Genomic DNA, 12,888 nt, shown 5'->3' on the forward strand with positions numbered 1-12,888 from the left:
AATACATACAAGAAGGCTGTCAATGACTATGTAGACTCCAAATATATAACATCCTGCCTGAAAACAGGATGCTGTGTGCAAGTTTATCAGCTCCTCCTCCTGCCTATAACTTTCTGTCTGCTGATACCACACTATTGTATACAATCTGCTCAGCTCCTTCTGCTCTATAACATCCTGCCTTTAGATTGGACACGCTGTAGACACTGCTAAGCTTCTCTTGCACTATAAAATGCTGCCAACATATAGGACATGCAAATTCAGGCAAACTAACAAACAACCCAATTTCATTGGAGTAGAATAAGGTAGGAGACAGAGGTCAGCCTGTGATTCACGTGCAAACAAAATCAAATATCTGACTTCAGCTTTAGGATATTTAAGGTTAAAGGGGTATCCCCACAAAGACAAGTTTCTCACTTATTCTCACGATAACAAAATAACACATTCTATAATTCACTGTTATTAACAAAAATACAGCATTTCACATATATAATTCCAACCTGTCTCTATCAGACCTGGTGCACACAGTTTCAGTTGCCCTTGGTTTCCGATTCTGGATCTCATGACTTTAGGATCGGCAGCCATCTTGTCTGATGCTGTGGAGCTCCACTGCTCCCTCCAGTGGCCCTCACTCTTGAATTCCAGGTCGAGCCCGCACACACACTCACTTCTCACTGGCAACAACAATACATCAAAGTGTGAGGAGAGCTGCAAGCCACAGAAAGACAAGTTCTCAATCCGGACATTAGATCTGATAGTGTGAGAATGACTGTGTCATTGTGTGTAATATGCATCTCATAGATCTCATCATCTCTGATATGATCATGGATCTCATCATCTCATCTCTGATATCTGTCTTTCTATGTGTCAGATACTAGTACGATGTTCAGAAGGTAAATGAAAGTGAATATACACCTGTACCCTAATAATCCAACCACACTTTCAGCACTGGATGGATCAAAATGTGTCTGCTTAGAGATTCCCCGCCCACACTTTGGGATTTTACAGCGGCCATCACAGAGTGATAGGAGCTAAAACAGCAATAAAACTGAGTAAAATTGTAAAATAAAATTTAAAAAAAATTTGTAAAAATGATCTTTACTGTTTAAACATCTCTAGGGTTTTTTTTCATGGGCAGGTCCCTTTAAAGAGGTATTCCAGGAAACAGCATGATTCATATACAAATGGGTCATCAAAATAGAAGCTAATATGTAATTAGTTGTTATTTAAAGTTTTGCTCCCCTTAGCAGAAAAATGCTCTTGACATACACTGTAATGAAGTAGACACAGGACAGAAGATGGCCACTAGTTACATGTCCACATCACATGTCCTGTACTTGCCTGGGCAGATCACGTGATCCCCACTATGTTTGGCTGTAGTCGGTTGGTTGCAGTGCATCCAGTGTGACTAGTGTGTTGGTGATGTGCAGCGATGGCAGTTACATATCATTTCTATCGTAGCAGAGCATGAAAGTCTGTTACATCATCAGTGGGGGCAGAACATAAGAGGTAGGAGGAGTTACTGAGAACTAAAGGATAATGGAACTTGTAGTTTGCAGAGGCGGCCATCTTGGTGATAAATCTGCATACTTTAGAGAGGCCATAAAATTTTGTGAATCAGAAAATCAAACTATTTAAGCTCCATTTTGTGACTAATGACATTGAGTTTTGTTATATTTAGTTATTTATAGCATTATGGGTTTTTGTATCGGAGGTTCATATTCCAGGAATACCCCTTTAAGGCTACTCCAGAGATCAAGAAACCAGTAGATTTGGATGACAAAACAAATCAGGACCTGCATTTATCTTCTAAACAGAGGTTTCCTGACGCCTTATTTTCCATTTACTTCTATGAGAGTTCTGTAGACCACCTTAGTGATTATGCTATTAATATGCATTAATGTAATTGTTGAGTCCTTCAAATTTCTATGGTGTTTATAATAAATCCATATTTTCTCATGTCCACATGTTAGCAGGCATAATATGCCAAAGGATATTTTTCATCCTACAGTATATTGATTGACTCTACTGAGTCATATAATAACTGTATAGGGAACGGTAACAAATATATAAAGTAAACCCAAATGTCTTATCATTTTATGAATCTTTGACAAATCTTTTTTGCATGGCCTAGAGAACCATGAATAAGAAAAAGTGAAGTACAGGTAAAGGAGACAACTACAGACATGTTTGGGGTGTGATCCTGTTGGCTCAACTTTAATTGTCTACAAGCTGAATAAATTACAAATTATGAGATGTTATCTGATTTTAAGGATTACAGATAGATTATTGGTGCTACTTTAAGTATGTCAAAAGATTAACTAGTAACATATCAAGAAATTCTGAATGTCAGTTATGATGAAGGCAAGAAAGTAAAATGATCCAGCAAGTACAAACTTTGAATGACTTTTACAGTGCTTTTTATGATGATCCCTTAAAAAACGGTAGGAAACTTTTTACATTAAGCCCTTATAACGCCATTAAGGATGCATGAATTGGGCTGAGCCCACTTTATAGATGGTGGGTTTTGGCTGCAATATGCACCCATGATGAGTGCAAAGCAGCTGGCAGCAGGTATATGCCAGAGTCGTGTGGGAGCTGAGATCTTGGATTGGGTTGACGCTTCACATGACATCATTGTAGAGTGACTATCTGTTCCGATGACCGCTTGGAGTCTTTTTGAGACTCCAAGTCCTGTCATTCAGCCAGAGGCACACTGTTATAGACCCAAAGCAAGTTCTCCAATACTGCAGTATTGCAGTATATGGTACAGAAAATCAGACCCCCAATGCATAAAGTAGCCTTGGGGTTGTTAAAAAGTAGTTAAACAAAAGTAAAAAAAATAAATAAAAATTTAAGAAAGCCAAAAAATTCAAATTACCACCTTTATACTGGAATCCAATACCAGGAACTGGAGGTACAGGAGTGGTACACAGGAAGTTGCAGGAATGCTACAGGGTTAGATGACATTCGGTTGAGACACCATCCGCCATATTAACTGAGGGAAAAAGCAAGGCAAACTAGACGGGGAATAGTAGAGCAATTCCTGACAACATGTTAGGTATTGCACACCCCAAAATTTCTGACCTATCAAAAAAAAAAAATTATTTCTGGTGGTGAACCCCCTAGCAGAATATTCCATATGTCCAAAATGCATACTTTTTCAACACATAAAAAATTTGATAAAAAGGTCATGCAGTCCCCAAAATTGTAGCAATGAAAACACCATCATGTCCCGCAAAAAAAATGACATCTCACACTGCGCCATACACCAAGGTATGAAAAAGCTATTGTGTCAGATAAGGTGTAATTTATTTTTGTAGAAAAGATTAAATTTTTTTTCAAATTTATGACCACCTATATAAATGTGGTATCCCCATGCTTGTACCGACCTAACAAATTTTTTTCCAGCTTCCCAGTAAAAGGCATAGAATTTGAAATTCTGTCACTCGAAGGTACAATTTGTTAGGCAGAAAAAAGGCCCTCCTACAGCTCTGTACACAGAAAAATAGAAATGGAACAGCCAAAAACAAAAATGCAGTAATGCAAAATGGGTTAATAAAGATGCTATGGATATAACAATGTATCAGTTAACACAAGGAAAATTTGAATTTTTATATTATTTTACATTTTTTAAATATTTTTAAAACTAGTTTTTTTCACCCCAATTGGCTGTATTTCAGATTTGATGTATGTGTGTGCCAAAGGTTGACTTCCATTAATGTGGAATATCATTCCTGTTTGCTTCCAGAAACTGACAAAGCAGAAAACAAATCTTAAGTGCAGATGAATTTAAATAGAGCATAGTGGGACTTGATTTTTTATATTTATTTTTTTGTACTGAATATTTTTACTATACTGTCAAAGCCATTTTAGAAACTAATGAAATCAAGTCTGACTGTTTCTCTCATTTACAGCCATAACTGAATAAGAAATAATATATGTGTGTCTAAACTAAACATTGTTACCGTACCAACCTTTTTTTTTGCTTTTCAAACTTTTCTTCATAAATATATGATGCTCAATACAATACCGGTTACACAGAATACCACAGCGTCCATGTGTTTACTAAAAACGTATTTTCATGTGTGCAGAAATATGACTAAATAAATATTGTCTTTTCTTATGACCAAACTAGTCTGTGATTTCTTTTCAAATTGCACTTACGTTACATATAATTTTTGTGATCAAGTGCAGAATTAGAAAATAATATTCACTCAGTGAACACAATTGTATACCATCCAGTGCACAGCATTTTCATTAAATCAATTTCGTCGCTAGGAAAAAATTGCATTTAGCGTAGTTTGTGGAAGGAGAGAAGTGAATAAATTTGCTTAAGGCTTTAGTAAATTCTTGAGACTGAATTGCTATTTCTCATATAATGGAAACAATGAATAAATCATTTTAGTGTTATGCATTGTAAGTTTGTAGGAAAGTCTGCAATGGAATTCAAGTTATTTACTCTCTTCATTGTGGACTACACTTCCTCATACCTACAGAACGCCTTTCCCTTTGTTGCTGTGATCACCAGACCTGTTATACTCTGCATAAAAGACCTGTCGTTTCCACACTACGTATCATCATAGCAGTGTTACTTTTTTTAATATGCATCACAATCTGTTGGTGTTCCTTTCCTTCTGACACTTTAGAGGATTTCATCATCTGAAAAGTAAAGTTTCGAGGCCAACTGTAACATTGGCAAAATAATTGATTTTATGGGGTTGATGCTATTTTTTAATCATACAAAGCAGTTATAAGTATATATAGCATGTTTCAAGATCCGGACCTACACTTGAAGTTCTGAACTGCCATGGTTCAGCATGGACCAGAACTTGGCAGTTCAGATCCCTTCAGCAATATCTGGCTGCATGCTATCTTGTTGGGTTAGTTTTAGTCACATTGATTTATATTAATTACAGGGCAAATAACTTAAATGCATTTCTCGGCTTTGCTGCACTAAATGCTAAAGGTTGAGTTGACAATTACAGATATTTGTCTTTAACCATTATCTAAATGGTGGATCTACATTTTTTTAAATAAAAATAGTAGTCTTTTCTGGTTACATCAATTTTTTCATCTAAAAAAATCGTCCTGATTTATTTTAGATTGTATTGTGACACAGATGTACATAGATGCTGCATTGTCTTTGCCAGCCTATGGCTTTTGATAGGTCCAAAGTTATAACATTTGATACTTATGAGACCCACATGCACCAAGAACTGGTGGTTTCATGGCAGTTGTGGGGTGTGACTCCATTGTAGTTATGTCACTGGTATAGAATCAGTACCAGTAGGATCACCAGCCAACTGCAGGTTAGCCGTAGCCTACAGATCAAAAGGAGACACAGATTGTTTAAAAGCAAGTCCATAACTCTGGAATTATGTGCAGATTCTTTAGAAAACTGAGGAGAGAGAATTATTTTTCAAGAGATAACAAGGATCTTCCGGTGCCACCCTGGAGGGTGGGGTACCTTGCCACCAGCAGGCATCACACGTGTTAGTCCAGGAGAAGACCCGTGCAGAGAGGGACCAGGGGCCTAGAAAACCTTAAGAAGGGCTTTATATTGATAAACTTATGGGACATACTGTAGGATATAACTTCGAAAGGAAAAAGTACAAGTGCTCAGACTATTGATGGGTGATGGCTTTTAGGACAAGCCTAGGAGTGATACACCAGCACTAAAGTGTCTTGGGATTGTATACTATAAAGAAAAGCTCTTTACATTAAAAAAAGAAATCCTGTTTCACTACATTTACAGGTCTTATTATAATAAATGGTTCTCCAATTTACAAATTAATAGATACTGGGAGACACATACTACCACTAAAAGCCAGGTGTACTCCAGGAGAGAAAACAACTCACCCTCCTCATTGCGGTAGATACTGGTAATTTACCTGCTAGCCACTGTGATGGTGTGGAAAGAGAGCAAAACCAGTACAACCACTTGAGAGCCTCTGTCACCAGTCCAGGCGTCACCAAGTCACCCACAGCCATTTGTGATCACTGCCTTAGTACTACGACACTACAATTCATTATACATCCTCATGTGGTTTATGAAATAGATAAAGTGCGCTAATGTAGATTTAAATAAGATCAACTGTTCATATAGCAGATGTTTTAATTTTTCAGTTGTGATTTTTTTTTCCCCTTATGATCAAGAAATGGTCACATGATGTGGTAAGCAAACGTGATGCATTATGTTGACATGGGTAAGAGGGGCTTGGACAGATTGATAGCAGAAATAGTTGCTGCAACATTGAGCAGTAGCCTTGGGGAAGTTTGCCTGTAATTAAAAATGTTTGGCACTCCAAGTGATTTAAAACCTGTTACCTTTCAGAAACTCAGAAATCAGCACTCCATAGTAGATACAAGAAGAGTGACAACGTCTCTGGTCATTATGTGACTTATAGGCCCACATTTATCAAAAATAATGCAAACTGCACTATGTGCAGTTTGCCTGTAGAGGGTGCAGTTTATGACAGATTCATGAAATGTGTCACATGTTTTTCATGAATCTGGTACCCCCTGCACTTCTCCATGCAGATGGCACCATTTCTTCTGGTTGCACTCTTTTCATTCTGTAGAATTATGGCGCAGACAATATTGTCGCTTGCAATGGAACGCCCCTTTTGGTGGTGCCCTATTTTTTCTGTCTTATCAGACACAATACATCTGTGACTCAAAACTTAAATACATGTGCAAGCAGTTTGCACATTCTTTCTAGTGCAAAGTCAGACGCTTTAATAAATGTGGGCCATAGTCTTCATTTTTTGTTTTTTTTTCCATTTGCAGTCTTTTGCTGTAAATTTGAAGTCTACATTGAGCTGCACGATGGAGACCAAACTGCAGAGACTGACTGCCCTCAACCTCCATAAAACTTTAATGTAAGCTGATACCTCTGTGAGCTTCCATTCAGTTTTGTACAAAATTCTGTAAAATGTTGAAACCAAAACCTGGTGTTTTACTCTCAGTCTATACATCTTATCAAGAAAAAGAAAAACAAACTGTGAGTTGGACGAAGAGGAACTAAGATTCTGCTGGTTGATTTCCACAGTTATCATATTATAACAATTAAGAATGTTAACTGATAATGATGTTATCGTGGCGTGGCAATGAAAGCCAATATGGTGGCGTCCATGCGCCGCTCGCTTTTGATTGCCACCAGTAGTCTTGTGGGTGGCAATCAAAGCATTAACACCTGCAACCAGTGCAGAGCACTGCAGGTGTTACTGGTGGGAGTTTGCTGCAATATGCAGAAAACACCCACTTTGTATGCAGAAATGCTCTGCTAGTGAGCCCTCTCAATGCAGCCTTAAAGGAACCCTACCATTTCAAATGGTAGGTGTAAGCTGTAAACACCGAGCACCAGCTCAGGTAGGCGCATTTGAAATGGTAGGTTTCCTTTAACAGACTTATAATGTACTAATACATCACAAGTCATTAAGGGGTTAAGGACATATATCCCCTGTGGTTTTTTTTGAGTAATTTTAAAGGAAACCTACCACTTGAAGTGGTAGGTTTCAGATGGAAATACCGAGCACCAGCTCAGGGTGAGCTGGTGCTGGAGCTTATTTTTGTTAGTGTTTTAAACCGCTGTATCGTGGTTTAAAACACTTTTTAAACTTTATAGCCGGCGCAGGGAGGTACGCGCTCGGCGCTTACCATGCACGCGACCGTGCGCGCGGCTACATAGGAAGTGAAGGAGAGCCGCGCGCATGGTAAGCGCCGAGTGCGTACCTCCCTGCGCCGGCTATAAAGTTTAAAAAGTGTTTTAAACCGCGATACAGCGGTTTAAAACACTAACAAAAATAAGCTCCGGTATTTCCATCTGAAACCTGCCACTTCAAGTGGTAGGTTTCCTTTAAGCAACAGTTTTCTAGGGTACAATAGATGAAAAAAATTGCAGTTCTTGGCACGCTCTCACATAAATTTAAGTGGTCTTGATTGGATGAGGACATTTTACTGGCACATGTCAGAGCTGAAATTTCATTATGGTGCACTTGTACTGGAACATACAAATACATCCATTTAAATAAATTATTAATTTGCAGCTGGTAGGTAATTTTTGGCAGATTTAAAATGTTGCATTTGAAATTTCGATTTTTACAGCCCAATTTTCAAAAGTGAAATGATGTCCAAAAGTGCCGAAAATATATTTAGCAGTTTTTATAATGCCATAATGTATTCTGGAGTCTTTAAGAAATTAAAATATGCAGTCACATGTCATATAGTGATGGTTGACTGACACAGAGGAATTCATCTTTATCACCATCTAAATGAGGTGTTAAAAATCTTACCTAGAGTTTGTTAAACTGTTCTTATCTGGATTACTCTACTTACTTCCAAAATCAAAAATATAACCTGATTCTAGAGAACGGAATAATTGGCTGAAAGCATTCCCCATATGGTCAGCATAGGGAGCATTTTGGATAAATACTATATATATATATATATATATATATATATATATATATATATATATATATATACACATTTAACACTTGATGAAGGCTTATTGGATATTTCTTTTTTGAAATTAGTTATTACACAATATTTCCATTTTTCATTTGTAAATAAAAAGCATAAGAATTTGTATTTTATGGATACATAACATATTGTGATTATTGAATTTCAGGGTAGTTTTGTATACCTACTTATACAGCTAAGTTTTGAGTAGTTCTATTCCAAAATACCATGTAAAATACTATAACGTGACAAAAGTCACTTTGTCCCACACTAAAGCATAATAGCAATTGTCATTCTCTGACGTTAAAAATAAAATACTGCTTAATCCTGTACTCTTACAAAAACACAGGAAGTCTTTTAGTGCTTCACAGTCATTAAAATTTCAGGTTACCTAGTTTTATGTCTTGTCTTCAAAGGTTTTTTCTTGACACGATCCATAATGATGGTTGCAGGAGTGGAGGTGGATGTAATGACTTGCTTCGGGAAGATTAGCTGGTCACTGCTCTTGCTACACACTTAACTAAGCAGAAAAGGAGGAAGTTGAGCAACTTTAGCTGTCTTTGAACTAATGTTCCTGTTACACCTTTGGAGCAATGCCCAGCTTCTGAGAGTAGGAGTCATTAGGCTGCAAAACCTAATGGTGATCAGATCATACTTGTCTGTATTCTTAAATGAAATGTATAAGTGTAAGGAGTCATACTCATTGTTGAACTGGAATTACTTTAAATAAAAAGAAGGGAAGCAGAATAAATTGCTGGGAAATTATCTACAGTATCTATATATCTTTCTATATACTGTAGATGATAACATGGCAGGACTGTGAAAAGGTAAGATTGGGTGCTATCCCAAAAAATTTAAGCAGAGAGACCTATGTTGTACAAAAAGCAGCACTGGTATGTTGATTACACTAGCCTAAGTACACTATGGAATTAACCCACTAAAACCTATAAACTTCAGCAAAACCATATGTCATGAAAGAACTTGCTGTAGAGCAAGATGCCCTTACCATTTTGGATTCAAAAGCAATGTAACAAAATTCATATGCAAAGGGGGTTTTCAAGGAATTCTGGATGTGCACTTACTTTGTTCCGGTGTCGTGGAAGTAGTTACAGTCTTTGCCAATTCTGGGGTTTAGCATATGCTGCCAATCATGGCCTGAAAATGTAGGAACAAGACTGAAAAGATTGAAAACTTATTTCATCTTTCTTATTCATCTATTCCAGAATACTATGGCAATTCCTCCTCAGACTGCGGGTTTGTGAGATATCTTTGGATCCTTGCTCCGGCAGCCACTCCGAGCTACAAATAGTAACACAAATATGTTTGGAACCAGGATTGAAATGTAAATTAATTCACACCCCTGTACCAGAGTTTTGATCTAATTTAGACCACAGACCACTTTATGTATCCCACAATATAGATCCCTTAGTTTTTTTATTGTTCGCTATTTTTGTCTTTTTTTTAAATCTTCTAAATATTTTTTATCACCCAGAAAGTTTTACAGTCTCAATTTCTGGGACCTTAGTTAATTATTGATCCCAAATATGTGTAGTACATGCATCACACACAGTAGTTAGATGGGGGTATGTGCATATTCTGAAATGTTTATTAAGGGACCAAAGTGCACAGATAAAGCAATAATTCAAAGGAGAATCAATCATTTCAGGAAAGAAAAATCCATTAAGATGCACAGTGTTTTTTTAAGAAACAGGCTTGCCAGAGTTTCTTCTATGTTCTATTCACTGTGTAGGTGGAGTAACAATTATTGTTTATATGCACGTGTGCACGTGTAGCAAAGATCACTATGACAGTGATGTAAACAAGACATAAGCATACACAAAGAGAGCCTTTTAGAAATACAGTAACTGATTATACTATAAATGTAATAGCTATTATTACTGTAACATTTTATATCATGAAGTATTAACTGCAGAAATCTACTAGGTATCTTTCCATGTCTCAACTACTCTCCTGTTTTTTTTTTCACAGGACTGACTCCAGCATCAGCAACACAGAGGCACAACTTGGGGGGGAGTGGGTGCAGAGCATCACAACCAAGCTGAAGAGGCTCAGATGGCCCAATAGGTGTAACTTTGCCATATGAGAAGACTAGTATTATTAATCGTAGATTATAATTGGGGGCCTGGCACAAACATTGTACTGGAGCCTATCAGCTTCAAGTTACGCCATTGGCCCCAAATGTTACTATTTAGCCCTAACCTGCATGTGACCTCTTCACAGACCCAGGCACACACAGGCTGAAGCGGCCCTCCTTCCTGGGACTCACCACATGCTGCTGGCAGAGAGCCAGGTAATATGAAAGTTCTATAAACTAATAGACAAATTAATTTTTAAATCAGCATAGTATAGGAATCTGACACCAGCTAAAAATCACAGTCCAGGTGTTAGAGATTTTTATCTAGGGCTTAACCGCCCTCACTTCACTTGTACAGGTGACTTTCAAAATAAATATTTCATGGCTCTCGGTACCAAAAATTGACCTAATAAACAACTACCGTATATACTCCAGTATAAGCCGACCCGAGTATAAGCCGAGATCCCTAATTTTACCACCAAAAACTGGGAAAAACTATTGACTTGAGTATAAGCCGTGGGTGGGAAATGCATTGGTCACAGCCGCCCTCCAGTATATAGCTAGCAAGCCCCCAGTAGTATACAGCCAGCCTGCCCCCAGTAGCATACAGCCAGCCTGCCCCAGTAGTATACAGTCATCCTGCCCCCACGTAGTATACAGCCACCCCCTAGCAGTATACAGCCTGTCATCCCCCAGTAGTACACAGCCTGCCAGCCCTCAGTAGTATACAGCCTGCCAGCCCCTAGTAGTATACAGCCAGCCCCCAGCAGTATACAGCCTGCCAGCCCCCATGTAGTATACAGCCTGCCAGCCCCCAGCAGTATACAGCCTGACAGGCCCCAGTAGTATACAGCCAGCCAGCCCCTAGTAGTATACAGACAACCCCCAGTAGTATACAGCCAGCCCCCAGCAGTATACAGCCTGCCTGCCCCCATGTAGTATAAAGCCTGCCAGCCCCCTTGTAGTATACAGCCTGCAGCCCCCATGTATTATACAGTCTGCATGCCCCCAGTAGTATACAGCCTACCTGCCATTAGTAGTATACAGCCAGCCCCTAGTAGTATACAGCCTTCCAGCCCCCAGTAGTATACAGCCACCCCCTAGCAGTATACAGCCTGTCATCCCCCAGTAGTACACAGCCTGCCAGCCCCCAGTAGTATACAGCCAACCAGCCCCCAGTAGTATACAGCCTTCCAGCCCCCAGTAGTATACAGCCACCCCCTAGCAGTATACAGCCTGTCATCCCCCAGTAGTACACAGCCTGCCAGCCCCCAGTAGTATACAGCCTGCCAGCCCCTAGTAGTATACAGCCAGCCCCCAGCAGTATACAGCCTGCCAGCCCCCATGTAGTATACAGCCTGCCAGCCCCCAGCAGTATACAGCCTGACAGGCCCCAGTAGTATACAGCCAGCCAGCCCCTAGTAGTATACAGACAACCCCCAGTAGTATACAGCCAGCCCCCAGCAGTATACAGCCTGCCTGCCCCCATGTAGTATAAAGCCTGCCAGCCCCCTTGTAGTATACAGCCTGCAGCCCCCATGTATTATACAGTCTGCATGCCCCCAGTAGTATACAGCCTACCTGCCATTAGTAGTATACAGCCAGCCCCTAGTAGTATACAGCCTTCCAGCCCCCAGTAGTATACAGCCACCCCCTAGCAGTATACAGCCTGTCATCCCCCAGTAGTACACAGCCTGCCAGCCCCCAGTAGTATACAGCCAACCAGCCCCCAGTAGTATACAGCCTTCCAGCCCCCAGTAGTATACAGCCACCCCCTAGCAGTATACAGCCTGTCATCCCCCAGTAGTACACAGCCTGCCAGCCCCCAGTAGTATACAGCCTGCCAGCCCCTAGTAGTATACAGCCAGCCCCCAGCAGTATACAGCCTGCCAGCCCCCATGTAGTATACAGCCTGCCAGCCCCCAGCAGTATACAGCCTGACAGGCCCCAGTAGTATACAGCCAGCCAGCCCCTAGTAGTATACAGACAACCCCCAGTAGTATACAGCCAGCCCCCAGCAGTATACAGCCTGCCTGCCCCCATGTAGTATAAAGCCTGCCAGCCCCCTTGTAGTATACAGCCTGCAGCCCCCATGTATTATACAGTCTGCATGCCCCCAGTAGTATACAGCCTACCTGCCATTAGTAGTATACAGCCAGCCCCTAATAGTATACAGCCAGCTTGCCCCCAGTAGTATACAGCCAGCCCCCATCAGTATACAGCCTGCCAGCTCCCATGTAGTATACAGCCTGCCAGCCCCCATGTATTATACAGTGTGCCAGCCCCTAGTAGTATACAGCCTGCCAGCCCCCAGTAGTAAACAGCCAGCC

General features: G+C 40.0%; 1 protein-coding gene across 3 annotated transcripts in view; it reads right to left on the minus strand.

The window, feature by feature from the left end:
• Positions 1 to 9,030, minus strand: part of RASSF9 (Ras association domain family member 9) — a 147,215-nt gene extending 138,185 nt beyond the window's left edge. The window contains exon 1 of one of the 3 annotated variants that reach the window (XR_011854885.1): positions 8,855 to 9,030. Coding sequence is in view for 1 of the 3 variants with exons in the window: in XM_072146513.1 (XP_072002614.1) it covers positions 8,855 to 8,901 (47 nt within the window). In the remaining 2 variants the exon portion in view is untranslated. The remainder of the gene's footprint in view (positions 1 to 8,854) is intronic. The other 2 variants (XR_011854884.1, XM_072146513.1) reach the window with 2 other exon arrangements.
• Positions 9,031 to 12,888: the final 3,858 nt, after the last annotated feature.

This window comes from Engystomops pustulosus, chromosome 4 (assembly GCF_040894005.1).
Source record: "Engystomops pustulosus chromosome 4, aEngPut4.maternal, whole genome shotgun sequence".
Classification (NCBI taxonomy): Eukaryota; Metazoa; Chordata; class Amphibia; order Anura; family Leptodactylidae; genus Engystomops; species Engystomops pustulosus.